We start from the raw sequence: 20,907 nt of genomic DNA, 5'->3' as shown, positions 1-20,907 counted from the left end.
TGGCTGTAAGACACTCACACACCTCTGCTATAAAAACTTATTTTTTAGAAACTATTTACGACTTACTTATCGCAATAACTTTACGTCCAGAAAAAAAAGATTCCGCCGCGTTAACGTTTAGTTTGACATACAGGCACTCGCTCTCGGCGGTTAGTTATGCTAACACATGTACTAAAGATTGGGTTTAGGAATACACAGACGCTCTAGAAATGAACGTTTCCCATCAAATAATCGATACGACTTAAATAACACTATAAACGGTGAGATAATGTCACCGGCCACGCATTTTAACTTCTTTCTGCTACGTTTTGTCTGCTCCGGCTCTTACTTTCAGTTTCTAGTCGTTTAGAGTTCCTCCTACAGTTACAGGACGACTTCCAGACCACACCCTTCAGAATAAAAGCATAATCTAAGGTGTTCACGAAAGCATCCACACGTTGCCAGCACAAACATGCACAGATAATGTACAAAGCTCATGCTGACATATCCATTTCGAGCCTAAATTGTCCACTGTAAAAAAAAAAAAAAAAAAATTAAAATAAAATCTGTTGATTGTTAGTGCAGATACTCAATGCTCTGTTTGGCCTGCGCTTTATTTTCATGTTCTCATTTTATCTTTAGATATGCAACATACTTTAGGCACCCAAACTTTATAACATGATAATACTGCAATACCCCCTTTAATTTAAATGCACAAATCAGACATCAAATTACTTTTCTCCTCACACAAAGTCACCATTGTACAATATTTAAAGTGACATTATACCATCTTTCTTACTTTAAGAGCCAAAGTGATTTTTGTTACATAGCTACAGATTAAATGCGCAATAAACAGGTTAGACCAGGTGTACAGTTTGTAAATTAATTGTTCACGCATACTAATAACCTATGCTACACCTTTACTGGCTACCATTATTTAGCCTCCAGTTAAAAATGGTGCACAGAATTTCTAATCTTAATTATTTACACTGATCAGTCATGTGTTTTCATGTACTAGGTATGACAAGTACATAGACTTTACAAACACAAAAAAACCCTCTATTACTCTAAATATTCTGCTTTTGTTCTGAAGGTTCGAGACGCACAGCGGAAGTTGTGTTTGAGTGGGCGATAAAGGGACCTCTTCATGTGGGGAAACAGTCAGCACTATACCTCAAACCAGGTTTAAATGAACTGCAATAGTATAAATTATTATTTAATTTGAACTGACATGTGACACTGGATTTCAAAGCTTCCGCCTTTCAAATTTAACATGTAGAACACCAACATTTTTGGATGATGATTTCCTAGGAAATACATTTCATCAATCAAAATTGACTTCCAATGTAATAAATATGCTTAAATTAAGGAAGCTCATTCTGCCAAGTTAGCAAAAAGGACCAAAACTAATTGATGAGCTGAAGGAACGTGCTACCTAACTTTAAAACTTTAATATATAGTTTGATTAACTGTCAGAATTAATCAGATTATTTGAACACATTTAAACAATGAATGGTTAAGGACACAAGAGACACTGCTTTGACTTGATCCATGAGCTGCATTCAGTCACTCAACTCTTGAGAACTGTTTAAGGGCTCAACTAGGAGGCTTTGCCACAATGTGCAATTTTTTTATTGTTTTATTGACAAACATGTAAATATAATACAAAGAAAAATAAAAGGCAGATTAAGACAAGATTGTCAAAAGTCCCAACGACAACAATAAAAACAAAGTTGGGTTTGAGAAAAGAAAAAGTGAAAAAAAAGTATGATCAAGTAAAACTGTGGACTCCAATTTGGGAACCAGTCCTCACACCTTCATCCTGCTCATCATCTGTGGGATATAAAAAAAAATAAATCGAATTAAACAACAGAAACACATTTCAATAAAATATAAATATGACTTGTAAAGTGCTGCCAGTGCTTGGTATTTGACAGACATGTGGATACCCCTTAGGTTGATAAATAAATGAACACACCGTGAGTTATTATAATATAAGAACCAACACCCAGCCAGTGTGAGAAACAAAGCCCCATTAACTAAATTAAAATTACTTTTATTAAGCAATATTGACCTTTTAACATCCAGCAGGATTTTCTTCATTTATAGACACAAGCGCCTGAAAACATTGTTAAAATTCAGCAGTTACTGAACACATATCAAGCAAGTTCTTATCACGCAGTTTTGCTTCATAAGCTTTATTACTAATGAGGGACACCCACACATAATCCGTCTCCAATAGTTTTTTCAATATACGCAAAAGGTACCAGTTTATTAGGTACACTTGTACATTTTAATGCAATAGCCCTGCAATGCCAAGTGCCACAGAGGAGTTGACAAGAATCCTTTTAGAGATTATAGTTGGGGTTGTGTTAGACTGCGTCATATTAAGGCGCTACATTGCTCTGGCTCCTTAATGCGTAAATTAGGAGGGACCACTGACTATGGACTCAAATTACCATCAAGTTTAGACTCAAGTGTAACAACAAAAAAGTGTATCACTACACACATACTTTACAAACATATTATTCATTCATTCATCAAAGCAGAAAATGCTTAGTTGCGTTACATCCACATTACCAGGGAACTGGCACACCTGAACAGAATGCCACTGTTAAACCTGTTTGACAAGTAAAAAATTGTGTGGTATTTTCCTTGTACAAAAAACAGGTATTACAGTGGCTATGCTTTCACCTGATTGGCACTGATTGTGAAAGTAACCTTCTGCAAATACCATGTATTAAAAACCAAATCTGTTTGTTTGTAATAGAGTGTTTCTCACTATAACTTGGAGGTTTTGACCAGTACCACAGCTGTACAGCGCAGACATGGTCTATATGTCTGCTGACAGCAGAGGGCGGTAATGTACGATAAAAGTAACCATGTAAAGCAATATAAATACCGTGTGAAAACATAAAAAAAATAGATTGATACGATGTGTTTTAGTGTGAAATACTGAACGTACATTATGAATATGTTCACAATGAGTGCGCACCAAAACAGGCACATTGCCAGTTAGGTGGGGTTTCCACTCCATTTCAATTCAGCACACATAACGGTACAAGCTGTTCTTACCAACTTAAAATGGACAGGCACTGTTCGACAAACCACACTTACCAGTAGAACTGTAAACATTGCAGACTATTAATTTATCTCACATGGTTTGTCGTGACTGTAACCAAATGAAAAAGTTACAGTACGGTCTTACCAACACAAGCTTTGAAAACATTAACTAAAAAATTTACCACAGTACGTGCGGCTGTTTGATTATCAGCCGATAGAGATTCTACATCATACCTATTGCCTTATATGCCACCTGGACTCCTTTTAAGCAGATTATCCCTCCCTTGCCATAACAACAAGTAGCACGCTGCCATGGGCAAATTAAGTGCAGACAGAGAAAACTCCACAGGGTACCTTAAAAAGGATGTTTTAAGTGTACCTTGTTAAACACTGAACAAATTTGTCTGTTTACCTTGCGAGCACTAGCGGTCAGTCCAGGAGACTTTGCAGTACTGGTGGTGGCTCGTGGAGACTTCCTCTGTCCTTTAGCTGCCACAAGAGAGCTTCCAGTTCTGCCTGCTCGCCCCACTCCAGTGCGAGAATTTGCAGAAGGTGTGTTTTCCTGGAATTTGCGCGCAGATGTCTGAGCTGGCGACTTCTTTGAGCTTTTGCCCGGGGATTTCCGCGTGGAGCTGCGTAGTTTGTTCAGCCCTTTCCTCAGGTAGTTGTTGTTCTTAGGGGTGTTCTCAACAGTGAACATCATAGACTGCCTCCGCTCGGCCTAAGAGAGTAACGTAAGTGAAATTATTATGGATGCATGCAAAACACAATGTGTATGATTACATTATCAAACAATGTTGTCCCTGTCCCTGCGGCGCACCGCTGCTGGATCACGCACGGCACTAAAATTTCCCACGACCATTAAACTATGCGCTACAAATGTTTTCAGTCGCACACTGTGCGAGCACGGCAACACTCAATGCTCAGCTCGCTTCCTCTCCTCGTTCTATGTAGAACATACGTGACAGATGGTATTATAAGAGCAGCGTAACTCTGAATCAGGAGGTGCGTAGCGAGTGTTTGATTGTCCGAGTGGCAGAAAGTGACTGAACACGAGCGCAGGAAAATATTCTGGCAGTAAATGTACGGTATCTGTTACAGTGTGTCAGCTTCTCAAGACCAAGAAAAGTCTGTTGTTTCCCCCCTGCTGAAAAAAAATCCTAGAGGAAACACTGTGTGTGTGTGTGTGTGAATATATTACACTCACTGGACTGAGGGCAGGGTGAAGCTTAGAGGTGGAGGGCCCACTGTTCACGTTCTTGTTTTTGGGAGTCAGTGGACGGGGGAAGCAGCTGGCCTTCACCCTTTTCTGTCAGACAGAGACCGAGAGAGATAAGTACAAGTTACAATTATGACTTATTTTTGCTTACATTCATGTAGTTTTGTGACTGTACAATGACTATCACCAAAGAGCTTAAGATAAGAGTATGAAAGACAGACACAAAAACTGATCTTCAGGGTAATGACAAAGACACAGTATAACATAATTAATTAGTTTATTGTTCCACTATGAAGTGGACAATAAAATATGAACACTAAACTTTAACATTAATATATAGTTTGTCATGAGGCAATAAAGAAAAATACATCTAAAAAAAAGAAGAAAGAAAGAAATTACATAAAACATGTGTCTACAGTGCCACAGTCAGACTTAAGCGTGAAGTAATGCAAGATGTAACTATGTACAAATGCAAACAAACCTCTGGCGAAGTCTGATGTATGGACAATGTAGATGAAGACCGCTTAATCCCTTTCGGACTCCTGAGATGAGAGGAGCTGACCGTGTTGGATGGCAGCTGGCCTGGCATCAAGGACATGCGATGAGAACGTCTGCTGGCTGCGGCACCTGCGTGTCCCACCATGAGGGAGTGCCGGTGGGAGGAGAGAGAGTCTTGCAGCTGGCCAGGCATCATAGACGCCCGACGGATTGTGTCAGACGGGTCGCCCATTCTGAGTTCTTCATCTGTAAAAACGAACACACTGCCATGGCCGGTCTACAGGAAGAGACAGAGGGTTTTTTTAAAAACTGAAACTTCCAATCTTTTAAAGCTATAATAACATTTGCCAATCACATGCCTGAATGCTGAAAGGGCAAAAAGGCAGGAAATATAATGAGACCCTCCCACACCCCAATAAAACTGGCCGCGGCTCTATTATAACATGATGGTAAAGCAGGACCCATGACAATAACTTATTGTGTGATGTTTGCAGTGGGAATCAGAGTCAAAGTGTCTAATCCACTGCTCCATCGCAACCTCTCTATAATTATTATTTTGTATTAATTTTTTACCAAACTTCAACAGCTAAATGTGCAACATGCAATAATTGAGTCTATAACTAAATAATAACTACTAACTTTCAAATTAGTTCAGTAGAAGTTTTAATGAATAAGAGACAGCAGCAAAGGTTGTCGCCTGTTTAAGACCTGGTGGCCTAATTGTTAAAGTAGCACATCTTGATAGGTAGCATAAATCGACAGAACACTTTCTGAGTTTCACGTTGCTGTGTTGCTTTAGCTGATGCCTCAATTAGCCTAAGTATAAATGTAGAATGGTTCGCGGTCAAAATCTTTTTGCTGGTCGCACAAAGTTTACAACGGACGACAACGTTCTTTGCATCTTAGACTGTGACACAATAATGGCAATAATGTTTCTTATAGCTGTCGAAAATCCCTCTCTCCCTGTATTCTAGTCTTCCTTTAGCTTTTTGGCTGACAGCTGCTGCTGACCTGCAGCGCGGTTTCGCATTTACGTCAGGGATGGTGCGTTCAGTAGCGCAGCGTTACCTGGATTAGTAACCTAACTGTAATAATGTAACTGTTTTGGAAATAGTAATCTGTTACATTACTGTTTACTGGGAATAGTAAAATTACAGTATTACTGCCCAACACGTTACGTACCACTGATGCGTGAGTGCGACTGTGGTACACACTGCGCAGGTGTGGAATTGGCAGCTGAACGCAAACGAACATCCTTGTTGATACTTGAAAAAGGAGAAAACTTTACACAAGTCAGCCTGTAGATGACCTCAAATCCTTCCATTTCATTTGGCCAGCTCCAGTACTTACAGATCTGGAAAAATCCACTTCCCTAAGCATTATTTATAACCGTCTCCACAACTAATTAGGAATATCTTTAATGTGCATGTGTGATTGTATGCTTGTTGTTCGCATGTCTACAAGTATCCCTACTAACCTCAGACTCCACAGGGTAGCTGCTCTTTAGATGAGGAAGGCAGGCCTTGTTCCTGGCCTGGAGCTCAGCAATCCTCATCCAATCGTCAGGTGCACCGTCTGGCTCGTTCTCTGCCCCCACGCAGAATGTACTCGTGGCTGACGACAAACAGATGTTGACAAAATAAATGAGATGTACATGCGGGTATTACAGTAGTCAACAACTCTCTGTGATCAATTACTATAGTTTATCAATAACTATTAGTACGGCTGTACTCATCGGTGATTCACATTATCAGTGGAAAAGCCCTAAATTCTAATCTAAATTTTACAATCAAATCAGAATAGCAGCATGGCATGTTGTAAACCTTTACAAAACAGAGTTTTGTCTCCAAGTCACTTAAGAGCAAGTATCTGTGATAGAAAATGTGATGGAATCAGGACAGTGTGACTGTTTGCTGCTTCAGTACTGAATGCTAGTTAAGACGGCTAAACACAATTAACTCAACTGTCGTACAGGGTGATCAACTCCTTGTCTGAGAAAATCACAGGTAAACAAAGGGCTCTGAATTGCACTGTTAGTTGTCAGAGGCTGTGAATGTCTCATGTATTGAAGAAAAAATAAAAAAATAAAAAATAGGTCAAGTGGCTTAAACTTTGTTTTTTTTTTATATATTAAATGTTGGTTGTAGCATTGTAGCCTGCTAATATGATGTCTCAGGTTTCCAATGACGTGTTTTTAAGTAAGGTGGAGATGTAAACATGAACCAGTCTGGTTCTGAAGGATTCAGGATATGGAGAAAATTGATCAGATAAAAAGAAAGTCATTTTTATGCAAACGTGCCATTTAATTTTCCAAGTGTCAAAATGTGAGAAACTCTTACATTACAGTTAATTGAATATATTGGGGTTTTGGCCTGTTGGATATAATACAATATAATGGCGTCACCTTTATGTCTAGGTAATTGTGATGGTCCCCTTTCAGTGTTTTCTGTTCGTTTCACCCGTAGCTCCATGTTACTCACATGGGTTGAAAAGGCAAAAAAAAAAAAAAAACACTTAACAGCTCGGCATGTTTTCTGCAAGTGAGAATTGTATCTACTTACTTTGTGAATGGACTGCGCTCCGTCTGTACCCTGGAAGACCGATGAGCTGGTCGTTGGCAGCGCCGGTCATTCTGGCTGGTGTGCCAAAGAGCTCCATAGACACGGGTTGTGCAGAGGAGCATTGGAGAGGTTTGGTTGGGAGCGAGCGGAGGCCAGACTATAGAAAGTTTCATCAGCTTCACTTCCACCTGGGGTTTTCTACAGATCACAGTTCAACAATCAAATACGGCTACAATAATCTGTAGTGAGAGTGTGGCGATGTTTGAAGTGCAAGAAAAAATTCAGGTTCAGTAAAAAAAATAGACAAGAAATTCAGGCAAAAAAAAAACAGCTTTAGCCTCAAATGCACAAAGACGATATTTGAGAAAGGGAGAGACAGAAACCATTGTGATTATTAAACGTTAATGATTATTGAACAGTGTTGTGTTGTTGTGAACATGCATAACATGCAACAAGTTTGCAAGTAAGTTTCCTCCACCTTGGTCATGGTGATGTTAATAACCTGAGTGGTCCTGCGTCGCTTCACAGAAGAAGTTGGATTTCTACAGGCTGAATCCACTTCCATTTTGTGCGCTGTACTGGTCCTAGGCGATGAAAAAGAAAACAAGAATCTCAATAATAATGAGTTTGGTTACTCAAAAAATAATAATAATAATAATAGTCAGGAAATTGTGTGCGTTTAAGGAAGAGAGAATTGCCCGGCCGATTTTTTTTTTTTTTTTATTTTTTTTATTCCAAACCGATAAATCACTGGATGATTATTTTTAAATAAATACCACAAAATAATGAACTTTAGATGAGCTGTAGCTTAAGTAAATCCGTGGTTCACTGTTGCATGGTTAAACATATGAAGCCTGTAGTCAGGACAACTATTGCTTACTGCTATTTCTACTCATCCTTGTATTGTGGCATGGTTTGTGAACCTGAATCTGGCGAAAGAAGAATAGGCTTAGTCGACTTGTCAGAGTGGCCATTAAAATATGGGGGGGGGGGGGATGGGGGCAAACACAGAACCTTTACGATCGGCAGGTCGCAAGGAAGTTCATGCCATATTGGCTTGTACCGACATCCCCTGCAGGGGGAGTTTGAGATTCTGCCCTCGGGCAGAAGATAGACTTCCATACTCAAAGAACTCAAAGACTCTTTTGTTTGCACTGTAATTTGTAGACTAAATTTGCACAAATGATTGAAGCACAAGCACTTTTCCACTGAGCAATTTGCACACCTCGTCTTCATATGAAGTAATCTTATTGTCTCTCTGTCCTGTCTGGTATGTTGTATATATGATGTACTGAATGTTTTTAATACCTGACTGCAAGCAAATTTCCCCTAGTGGGAGAGTCAAATTTTACTTAACTTGATTTGGATGAGCTATACTAAATCTAAAGGATTATAAATTATATTGTTCAAGAGTTCCAACATTTTTACTTCTATCGTCATAGTGCCATTACTGTTATCTACAAATCAAATTTTTCAAATTGACTACTAGTAAACTGATAATGGGTTCAGGCAAACAAAACATTTTGACTAGTCTTGAAGAGCATAGCTTTTATACTGGTGTTTACTCTGGATGATAGACGATTTCCACATACAGGAAAACTGACAACAGGAGAAGCTGAAATCAACCCAACTGAATTTCTAAAAATATCACAATGTAATGAAGGTTGAGTAAAGCTTAGCAATTTATAAAAGACATTAAAATCTACAGTCAGTATACAATATACTGAAAATATATCAATATATATCATATTAAAAAAAAAAACATGACAGTGGATATTCTGTGAAAAACCAAGAGTGTCTCAACTGTGTGATGTACCTGTTGATCTGTTTGTTGTTTATTGGTGTAAAGTAAAGGGTTTCCAGTGACTCGGCACATAGACCCCGGCGTTTCTCTGCCAAGCGCTCTGAACTGCGGACAAGCGGTGCTTGATTCATCAGGCGCTGAGAGTTTCCTGCAAAGGTAAAAAACACAGTATTGAGAGAGATTACACAATAGATTCCCACTACGCTGATGAAAGATTTTCTGGCTTTTCTGCCTTTCTCAAGTTTTTTTCTTCCTTCTTTACCTTGTTGTAGCATTATGACAATGGGAACTCATTAGTTGGAAAAACATTAAGTCAACTTTTTGTTTTTGTTTTTTAAACATAGTGCAAGATTACAAACCCAAATAGGTGAAAAGCAGGAGATGGTCTCTTTTCAGCTTTTCATTTATTCAGTTATTTTGGGTAGAAAAACTGTCTGATTGAAATTTGAGTGTTTAGATGCAGTTAGCAGTTTTAAAGAGTGTGTAGAGAGAAGATTTTGCTGGTCCTGCAAAATGTGGCATGTCCCCATAAATACACTATACTTTTATTTTGAATTTTGAGGTTCACTCATTTAGTAAATGGCATAACCCAAAGAACAAAAGGGATCAAAAATATATAAATAAATAAATAATAAAAAAAGCTGATCCTTCAGACTGGCTCCTGACATTTTTAACTACGAAAATGAAATTCCAGGATTTTCTAAACACTATAGAAATGTTTTCTAGTACTTTTAATCAAATTATGAAATAGCTGCAATCACAGTGAGATATCTGCAGACCTGAAATATTTCAGGCTATTTTTCTTAGAGGTGTATTACCTTGTGGAGTCCAGAAAATCTTCCAGAGAGCTCTGGTCCAGACTGTCAGCACTCATGGTTCTCTTCACTTCACGTGCTCTACTGTGAACCCTGAGCGCATGCCGGGAACCTCAAAGAAACATGTCTCTGTTGACCTTTCTTCTTTAACTTGAACCTTATTCTGTGCACGCAGTTTACGGTCAGCAAAGGTCAGCTAAAAGAATACAGATATAACAATATCGATAAAGATCAGGGTGATATGCAGCAAAATGCACCAAAGTCATTGAACTCAGTGTGCTGTTATCCAGCGATGAAAAGACTCTTTTTTAAATGTTTGAAAATACCAACCTGTGCCTCCAAACTAGCCACCGTGCTCACAAGTTTCTTCTCACTGGTTAGGGCTTTCTCCAAATCCAGTTGAAGAATCTTCTTTTCCATGGCAATGGCCTGTACTTCTCGCTCTTTAGCCTCTAAGGAATGTTTGAGATGGGCCACCTCCTCTTGGCTTTCCTGAAGAAGCTGCTTTTTGCCATTGTAATGGTTCACTGCCTTCTCCATCTGTGGCATTGTGATGAAAAAACAAAGAACTTAGTATTAATCTCTTAGTCAAGCCTACTCGTCTGACACCAAACGAACAAACCAACCAAGTATGCTCATGAAGAGAGCAGGAGCAGTTGATATTACTGGTCAATAAGTAAAAAGCATAAAACAAAACGTCTATATCAATCATTTTATGATGTATACAGAGATCAAGTAGTGAGACTGAATTGTGTTTTATGGTCACACCAACCTGTGCCTTGTAGTGTTCCGCAGCTTCCGATTTAGCCGATAGCTGTTTCTGGAGGTCTCTCTCAGTCTGAAGGAAGCAGCATTCTTTCTTACTTTGAGATTCTTTAAGCTTTTGGATCTCGTCTTCACGCAAAGAAATCTGTTTCTGCAGAATCTCAGCTTGTTTGACTTTCTCTTGTAGGCTTTGGAGTGTTTCCCTCTGTTGAGTATTTTCTTGCTCTTGATGAGCCAACAGATTTTCCTTGGATTTCAAAACCTCCTCAGCTTTCCTCAGTGAGGAGCGTAGAGTCTCCACTTGTGTCTTTAAATCTTGGATCTGTTGCTGTAGAAGTTGCGACTGCTCTGAGCCATCAGTCTTCAGCAGAATCAGCTGTTCCTCTTTAATCCGGATCTCCTCATTCATCTTCCTCACCTTTTCCTCAGAAGCAGAGAGTTGTCGCTGCAGGAGATTTCTGATGAGCGCTCTCCTGCTCCTGGCTGGTGAGCACAGCTAGCTGAGTCTGAATCTTCTCTTCAGCCTTTCTGAGAGAGTCACCCAAATTAGCTAGTTGGCTTTTTAGACATTCAATCTCTTGCTGGAACAAGTCAGAATTTATGGAGCTCTCTTTAGTTTGTGTGACCAGCTGTTCCTCTTTAGCCTTGATCTGCTCCCTAAGCCCTTTCATCTCCTCTTCAGAGGTTGCCATCATGTTTTGGAATGCATCTTTTTCCTGAGAAATCTCCATTTCCTTCTGAGTCAGCAGATTCTCTTTTGCACGAACCTGCTCTTGTGTAGTCTTCAAGGATTCATTCAAACTTTGTACTTTGTCCCTCAGAGAATGGATCTCATTCTGTAGCACCTCTGACTCCTTGCAGTTCTCGACCTTTAACATGTCCAGCTCACCCTCCTTAGTTTGGATCTCCTCTCTCAGCCGATTAACCTCTTCCTCGAGAACTGCACTGTGCTTTCCGAGTGCCTCAATCTGCAAAGTGCTCTCCTGCTCTTGCTTGGCAATCAAGTCTTCTTTGGCTTGAACCTGGTCCTTGGCCATCTCAAGAGAACGGTTCATATTTTCTATTTGTTTATTCAGGCTTTCAATCTCCTGCTGTAGCAGCTCAGAGTGTGTAGAGGTCTCAGTCTTTAGGAGAACCAACTGCTCCTCCTTGGCATGGATCTCTACATTTAGCCTCTTCACCTCATCTTGAGATGCTACCATCTGCACTTGGAGTGCCTCCATACCCTGAGTACTCTGTAGTTGCTGTTCAGCAAACAGATTTTCCTTGGATTTAAAATCCTCTTCAGCTTTCCTCAGTGATGAGCGTAGAATCTCCACTTGTGTCTTTAAATCTTGGATCTGTTGCTGTAGAAGTTGTGACTGCTCTGAGCCATCAGTCTTCAGCAGAATCAGCTGTTCCTCTTTAATCCGGATCTCCTCATTCATCTTCCTCACCTTTTCCTCAGAAGCAGAGAGTTGTCGCTGCAGGATCGCCTTCTGATTTTCACTTTCCTGCTCCTGTTTTGTACGCATTACCTCTTGAGACTGAATTTGTTCCTCTGCCTGCCTGAGAGAGTCATTCAGATGTCCTAGTTGGCATTTTAGAGCTTTAATCTCTTGCTCCAGAGATTCAGACTGTCGAGAGCCCTCATTCTTTAGAACAACAAGCTGCTCATTTTTGACCTGTATCTCTTCAATTAACTGCTGGACCTTTTCTTCACAGGTTACAATCTGTTGTTGGAGTATCTCCCTTTGTTGAACATTTTCTTGCTGGGTTTTAGTTAGTAGGTCTTGCTTAAGTTGATCCTGCTCAGCCTGTCTGAGCGACAAGCCAAGGTCTTGAACTTGGACTGTCAAGGTCTGGATTTTATTGTGAAAATGTTCTTGCTCGTTAGACTTCTCCAGAAGTAATTTGGCAAGCATTTCCTCTTTGGCTTGAATTTCACTTTTGTTTTTTTTTGTTTCATCTGTAAGAATGTCAACTTCTTCTTTAAGGCCGTTAATCTGTTGGTCTTTACCAGCCAAGAGAGAACTGGCAGCATATAACTTTGTCTCAAGATCTTTCACCTTTTCTTCAGTCTGGCAGAGAAGATCTTCCTTCTCTTTCTTAATTTCCTTTAGTTTTTCAACTTCTGCTTCACAAGCAGTAATTCGCTGCTGTAGTCTGGTTGTCTGCTCAGTTTTCTGATGCTCAACTTGGTGAAGTTGAAGCTTGAGATCTTGGATCTCTTGCTGAAGGAATACTCTCTGTTCAGTGATCTCCTTTTGCAACTTGTCTATAATTTCATCCTTGGCTTGAATAATTTCTTCAGTGCATGACTTCTGTTGCTTCAGGAGATCCTTTTGTTGAGTAATTTCTTCCTGATATTCTGCCAGCTGCTGTGTTTTGACCTGAATCTCCATTTCTGCCTTTTTCAGGGAACTAAGCATGCTCACAAGCTCATTCTTCAAACCACCGATTTCCATCTCAAACATTTCTCTCTGGCAATTTAAGAAGAGAAGACCATCAGTAACCATCTAATCAAAATAGAATTCAAAAATTGAGAAAATGTGTGAGTTGAATTTGAAACATTTGAGCTTAGTTTTATAGTATTCTTGTCAGCTATTACACATACATTACCTCCATTACAGGCCCCATATTCTCTCCTACTTCTTCCTTAGCAGCCCTGCTTATTTCTTCCTCCAAACAGGAAATCTTTCCCTGGAGGATCTGGATTTGTTCAGTCAGAAGCTCCTGAGAAACAAGGAGCATAGCACATTAAAACGCTTTGTGTAGAACCCAAAATGTAAATCAGACTCAGAATAATGGAAAAGTAAAATGATTGCTTCCAGTCAACACAAAACTCAAACGATTGCTATGCTTTATAAATAGCCCATCAGAAATACAGTAACAACATAAAACTATAACAATGTTAGATAACATATGCTTTTTTAAAACCATGTTTAATTCTAGTGGTTACAACTTGAATCCCTTAAAAGATTAAAAAAGCCAAAAGCTTGTTGCAAACACGGCTTCTGTTGAAAGGATATCTACCTTTTCAGCAGTAGCCTGATTGAGCTCAGACTCTAGGTGGCCTGTTTTGCTTTTCCACTCCTCCTGAGCAGATGCTTGAGTTTCTGTCAGCCTGTCAACTTCTTTCTCAAAGATGGCCAGCTGTGAACACACTGCTCTCATCTGCAAAATATTAAAAGAAAGCCTTTACAATCTTTATTAAGTAAAAGTTCTGATTTGAACATTAACACGTGATTCCATGTAATGTGAAAGGGTAACAACCATAGACTGTTATCGCCAAACTCACTGACACTCAACACTACCAGCACGTTTGACTGCTAATCCCCTCATAACAGAGAGGACAGTTATGAGACTGTCATGTGTCATTCATTACCTGGGAAGAGAGTACACCATTTTCTTCTGTCAGCTCATCCACTTTGCGCTCCATAAGTGAGGAGTTACTCTTGAAGTCTTTATTTTGCTTTAACATCTCATTAAGACGCATTTGTAACCTAAGACACAAAGCAGTAAACAAAGCATATTCTTAAGTCAGTTTTACAGCAAATTTTTGCTGGGTTTAGGTATGAAAGAGTAAATTTCTTGCGCATACAAATTGTGAGATTGATTAAATTAATAACTGTATTTGCCATTTGTATTAGGTCATAAAGTTTAGCTGTAGCCTAAACAAAAACAACATTTTGTAACTTACAGGGTACTAGCTCAGTCCATTTCATTTTAAAATGGACAATCATTTTAAATTTGCATCTTTGGTGTAAAAGGTGTTATTAGCTCTGTCATGCATTAATAAACAACAATTTGTTTAGTTCAGTTCTTGGGTACTTACACATTGTTCTTGGTCTCAAGCTCATTAATTTGTTCCCTGATGACCTGCTCTTGATCACCTTGCTCCTCTTTCAACTTATCCAGGCGGTACTGCAACTGGTTAATATGGGACTCTGAAGAAAACAAAGTATAGAACCGAGTTTTATTTGAAGAGAAACAAATAGACATTCCTAAGCAGAACAAATTTAGTTAACTAAAGAGTACATTATCAGTAGCACTTAGACAGAACACTACATGTTTGTTAAATATTACTCAGAAAAGAAACAGACTACAAAAGTAAAACTAAATAGGTTAACCTACGAACAATGTTTTATCAATTCAAATCAGCTTATTGGCATGAATGTATAACAACAATATGGCCAATAAATTACAACAATTAATTTCATACATTTCATTAAATAAGTAAATAAAAGAGTAAAAGTTGTTTGTGTGTGTTAAAAATAAAACTTATGTAATAATAAATATTAAAAATAAAAGTAAATAAATAAAACAGTAAGCATGTGTTAGAAAATGAAAATAAAAAATAAATGAAGCAGTAACGTCTGTGTGTATTAATAGACAAAATATTAAAAATGTATACTTTTTTTTTTTACTTAAAAAAACAAACAAAAAACAGTATCAAATGTAAAATCTAAAAATAAAATACAGATAAAAGGAACAATAACTAAAATATCAAACAATCAAAATAATAATTTGAAAATTTGTACAATTATTTATCACTTTCCACTGGTTGTCCTCAGTTCATGGCATGAGGAGATATATTTTGCAGCAATTATTTGATATTTAGGCATTTCTCCCAGTAAATAGGGGAGTTTCTGTGGGTCTGATATAAATTCGAATTCAGGGTATATTTGGCAAATGTTTGCAATGTTTTTTTCCCCTCAGTGTTTTATATTTAAGACATGAGGTTAGAAAGTGCAGGTCTGTCTCTACCTGTCCCCTGTCACACTGGGAGCAGAGTCTCTCCTCTTCTGGTAGCCAGCTCTGTCTGTGTCAACCCTTTTCAATGGCCAGGCTGTGTTCACTCAGTCTGTATGTTGTCAATATTTTTCTTAGTGTAGGACATTTTATTGTGCTCAGGTAGTTTGCCAGTATGAATTCTCTTTTTAGGGTCAGATAACATTATAATTTACTTTGTGTTTTCTTCATTTCTTTCCAGTATTCAATATATTTTTCTTTTTGCTTGTTGATAATTTGGTTTGGTCTGCTTGAGTTGGTGTTGCTGTCCTGAGGCTGCTGGAGACTTGTTACTGCAGAGAGCCTCAGGACCAGCTGGTTGAGGGGACTTTGGTTTCAGCTCCTGGTTTGTTAGGTCTTTGTGATGCTATGTCTGGGGGTTAACTGATTTTAAGTGATTGTAAAATTTAAAAGTTCAATGTTGTACCTCTCTGTGCAATGAATGCAAGCTTGGTGGCCAGCTCTCTCTCCAAACCATCTCGGTAGTCTCTCTCCCTGATCATCTGTCGTTGCATCTTCCTCAGCTGAAATTTAGGTGTGTTCATGATATCCTGCAGAGGAGACTTGCTGTGAAAATAAAGCAGATAAGCAAAATAAAAGGGAGGGTCAGCAGATCAATACCCAAACCACACAGATATCCTGTATAACCTCAGTGAAAAACCCATACTGACTGCCTCATAATGTGAAGTTTGAGTCTTCATGAAATATTATTTAAGAAAATTAGTGAAGTTTGGATTAATATTGACTGTTAAATCACCTTATTTACATTTGATAAATATGATAAGTCCTGTGTTAGATAAATCCACACTGATACCTGACTGAGGAAGAAGCCACAGTATGCATGTCCATGAATGTGATTTTCTGTGCACGGTGCAAGACAGGGGACTCGTCATCTGACAGTGAGGAAATGGTCGACAAGCTGGAGGTAGAGGTGGTTGTTGATCGCTCAAATATTTCATGAGAGACAGACAAATCTAAAATTCATGGAGAGATACATTTAGACAAATTTGAAATCTTGCATGTTACAAGACCAGGAAGCTGGTGTTATACAGAAGCATTGTGTGTGACACAAATGTCTGTTAATGGCATATCATGGGGGAAATGGAAGACATTAAAAAAAGTGTAAGACTTACGTATCCTTTTTAAATAAGCTTCAAGCCCATTGCTCAGATAAACACAGCCCTCGCTCTCCATTACAAAGGAACCAGTTAGGTTTGCTATCTCCCGCTAAGTGTGGAAATGTATATTAAATCAGCATCAAATTAAATGGTAGCACAACACATGATAGATTAAATGTTATGGTGATGTATCTCAGTGGTGGACCAAAACAAAACAGCTCTCCGCTTACCTCCACTTCGCATTCCAACATGTTCAGGGTGCAACGCTCATTCATTATGTCATGGTACACGAGCAACAAAAGCACCTGGTGGTATCACAAAGAACGAGTCAAAATACATTTTTGTCTTTGTTTATTATTTAATTATTCATTTGTTCTTATACCTTTGAAATTTCCACTGTTAGGTTGATGCCATCTCTTATTTTGTCCCAAGACAATGAAGTGCCATTGGTTTCACTAAATCTGCACTCCTCTAATAAACAAAATAGATACAGGTTAATTCTCAAAGGACAACAATATTCAACATCTGTCTGCCTGTAAGATTTAAGGTAAGTTAACAAAAAGGTGGTACTGAGGGTGTGTTCTTTACACACTGACATTACTGTCTGGCATGTTTACAGGTGCAACAGGCCACACTTCAGACCACACCCAACAATGATACAGGGTGTGGTCAAAGGTGCAGACATGACATTTTCAACAAGAACGTTTTTGTTAATAACAATACATTTTTTGAAAGATGGAGATACTCACTTTCCAGGAAGTCTGCAATGAGGTTAAACCGTTTCTCAATGGAATTACTGACACAGGAGACTGATTCCTTTTTCCTGAGATGACAAAGGTGAAGCAAGAATGAAGTGGAGGTTAATTCAAAAGGAATAAAACGTTACTTTCAAAAACCCACTAACATAAGAAGCATGTAGACGTAGTTCAAAGGTCATTGAGCTTCGTTTGTTTACACAGGCAAAGCATTTCAACACATTACTTACAGCATAGAAATAACTTTTAGAAAGACTGTTCCATCTTGTAAATCGTTGATAGTAAATCCTCGGTCAGACAGTTTTATACTGTTAATCTGTAAAAAGATAGTTTGACAAGTTGGTTAAATAAAACTGCAACCATCTAAAAAGACTTGCGGGAATCAACATATTTGCACTATCTAACTGTCAACGTAACGTTACCCAGCTAAGAAGAGCCTTAACACCCAAGTTAAGATCCATCTTGGCTGACCTCAAAGGGTTTTCAACCTGAAAGCCACAAAACAAAGCACGAGCGTAACTTACGTTATGCAGTTAGCTTTGTCAAGCTAACATATGAGCACATAGAACACATTTTCGACCACAACTAGCTAAATAAGTAATTAAAGTTAGCAATAAACTTTACAACATAACTTTTACCTCGCATACATAGTGCTAACTTAGAGTTAGCAAGGTTGGATTAACATTTGGTTTAACCTATTACGTTATTTGTTGACTAACAGTTAACGTTCCTGTAACTTAACATGTGTTATTTCTCTTAAAGACCAACTGAATTAAAATGTTGCTTCGAAGCAGTGCCTCACCTTCAAAGCCTTTGGCCACCGGATAATTCGTCCTTTAAGACAGATGCAACCTCTTCGTCTACCTAAACAAATCTACTGCCACGAACGGACAAAATTCAAAAGGAGTAGCTGCAGATTGAACGAGCCAATCCGATTTCACATATAGACGCATCTGAAAATAGCCGAAGTTGATTGGTTTAAAAGCCGGAAGTCAACTGAGCGGTGCGCTCGTATCTACAGGTCTATCGCAGGATATCAAGACTGTATGGCTGCAAAGCTTCGATGGGAGTCAGCATTGGGAGTTTATGGGAACAGCAAGAAGGATCAAAACAAACTTTACAGAAAAACTCAAATCTATGGCAGAGTAAATTGGTATTGTGAATTTGAATGTATGTCCACCAATATGTCGTTCAGATATACCTTCATGGTTGATCCTAGATCCCATTGTTGACCTATATTTTATGGAAACAACCAAAAGAAATATGGCAGAGGCTGTAGTGAAGGAGATAAAAGCCCGGATGTGTCAAATATGGGGAGGCCACCTACAAATCTATACTGATGGGTCAAAACGAAAGGAAGGGGAGAACATATTCATTACAAAGAATTGTAGAGAAAGGAAAATGTGCTTTTAGATGCAAGAGAAGATATGCAGTAGTTCTATCCAGATTGAGGTTTGGGCACTGTGGGCTGGCTCTGATTGGTAAACATCCTGATGGAAAATGCGAATATGGAGACAAGGAAACAGTGAAGCATGTATTAGTAAATTGTAGAAAGTACTCTCGTCAAAGGAGGAAATTGTTTAGAGACCTGGGAGCAATTGGAGAAACTATATTTATCATACGCACTCTAGTTAATTTGGTTAGTTGGAACAAAATGAAGAAACTGATCGAGTATCTACATAAAACTGGTTTACACAAAAGGATATAGGCAATTACCATTAAGATGTGAATAACGAACAGAGGACGGCAGCAATACGCCACAGATGCGTCTAGTCTGCCGGAAACAAGAAGAAAAAGAAAGCTTCAATGGCGATACTATACCGGTGGGAGGCAGCAATGCACTAACACAGTGCCGAGACTGCCGGTAAAAATAAATTAGTGCTGACTCCCGATTTAGCCAACCAGGATGAATTTCGGCGTACACCGGTCGTGCCAAGGAAATTATGTTTCCCCTGCCGCGGGAGCGCGCGAGCATTCAGCGGTGAAGGCGGACCTTCGACTTCATCAAAGTGAATGAAAAATATACCATGTGGATTGTTCAATGTATCGTTTTAGTATTGTTTTATTAACGAGGTTTGTGTAGAGCAAGCTAGCACTTATAAACGTTTTTATAGGCTTACGTTATGTGTTACGGAACTTCGTATTATTCATTGCACTCAATTGAGAATGTCTACACAAGACGAACATTTAGTTTCGCGATAACAGTCTGGTGATGTTATAACTGACAACGTAGTCGATCACTTTGTCATCCATGTTACTGTTTAGAAGCTAGATTCATACGACTGTCACCTTTTTCAAGTAAGCTGCTCCTACATACGCCATCGATACTGTATCAACATCACTGTAATCAGTTTAACGCTTTGCTCGCCTCAACGTTACATCTCCTTGACTCGAAATGTACATTAAACTGAATGCAGCATTGTAGACAATATTTTGTCCTTGTAATCCATGTTTCCATTGCATGGCCTTTGGATATTGCTGGAAATTGTCCAACTCCTTAAAGGGTAAATTATTATCATAACAATTTAATAATGCATTGCATTTAAACAGAACTTTTCATACACAAAAAGCGATAACAGTAGCCTCCTACCAGGCTGGACAAGCAGTCTGCCAAAATATGTTTCCCCTTCCATAATGCAAAGATGATGGCCTACCATCAAGTATTTAATTTTGTGTATACTTCACATCAGGTCTAATAACAGGGGCGAATATGGAGACGTTTCTATTTTCCTAGCAAAAGTTATAGTTGGATACAAATTATTTCAGACTTTATTTTCAACTTGCCATAAAATATATTCCCCCCTTTATAATGCACAGGTGATGGCCTACTGTCAAGTATTTAATTTTGTGTATACTTCACATCAGGACTAATAACAAGGTTGAATATAGAGACGTTTTGACAGCCGGTGAAGCTACTCGGAGCAAATGACTGGAAATAGATCAGGCTTAGAATATCCTGTACAATCAATTAAAATGTCTTAATTGATCCACCCAGAGCTCCTAATGTTCTACAGCTTTCCAAGTGCAATCTTGAACAAACCAATTTTTCCCACGTTCAAACTTACCACACATTGTGCACTTTACCATTAATCCACTGTGTTAGTGAAACAGCAATCTAACACAGCTGTATGCTACTCTGCAACTCATAGTAAAACAACTCTCGTCAGAACAGGGATTTTGCTCTGTCAGAGTGCAGAGGCAGCAGAGGGCTGTGTGATGGCATGTCATCCCTCTCAGAACCAGCTCCACTTCAGTCTCAAACCTGCAGAGGACTCTGGGTGGTCATCCAGCCGGAGTGCATTCAGATTTCTGCAGTTCAACACTTATGTGTGTCCCATGACTTTAATACTTAGACTTGATGATGATTGCAAAGAAACGGGTGATAAAGTGGATACACCACACAGAATAGTTATTGCATAGATGAATGCGATCAACAGCCAACGCTAGTTTGCAGCAGGCTATTTGTATTGTGTGCATAGGCTTTTATGTGAAATATGGTGTTTACAATGCAAACTTTTGTAAAAGAGACACGGTACAGTAAAGCAACACTAAATTAA

General features: G+C 38.8%; 1 protein-coding gene across 1 annotated transcript; it reads right to left on the bottom strand.

Annotated features, from left to right (window-relative positions):
• Positions 1 to 1,595: 1,595 nt before the first annotated feature.
• Positions 1,596 to 18,273, bottom strand: numa1 (nuclear mitotic apparatus protein 1). The gene is given in 28 exon segments (XM_038693651.1): positions 1,596 to 1,812; positions 3,455 to 3,763; positions 4,250 to 4,351; positions 4,743 to 5,036; positions 6,237 to 6,373; positions 7,321 to 7,437; positions 7,440 to 7,518; positions 7,799 to 7,904; positions 9,137 to 9,244; positions 9,246 to 9,272; positions 9,943 to 10,025; positions 10,028 to 10,135; positions 10,270 to 10,479; positions 10,712 to 11,159; positions 11,161 to 13,166; positions 13,306 to 13,419; positions 13,720 to 13,860; positions 14,072 to 14,189; positions 14,522 to 14,633; positions 15,905 to 16,044; positions 16,292 to 16,451; positions 16,611 to 16,704; positions 16,826 to 16,900; positions 16,978 to 17,066; positions 17,345 to 17,418; positions 17,581 to 17,666; positions 17,773 to 17,838; positions 18,153 to 18,273. Coding segments are annotated over 27 exon segments (5,400 nt in total). The 5' UTR covers positions 17,812 to 17,838; positions 18,153 to 18,273; the 3' UTR covers positions 1,596 to 1,788.
• Between the last annotated feature and the right edge of the window lie 2,634 nt (positions 18,274 to 20,907).

This window comes from Micropterus salmoides, unplaced genomic scaffold (genome assembly GCF_014851395.1).
Source record: "Micropterus salmoides isolate LMB-PRFRI ecotype aquatic unplaced genomic scaffold, ASM1485139v1 Ms_hic_scaffold_3, whole genome shotgun sequence".
Taxonomy (NCBI): Eukaryota; Metazoa; Chordata; class Actinopteri; order Centrarchiformes; family Centrarchidae; genus Micropterus; species Micropterus salmoides.
Note: the sequence above shows the minus strand (reverse complement) of the source record. Positions and strands in the feature narration are given on the sequence as shown.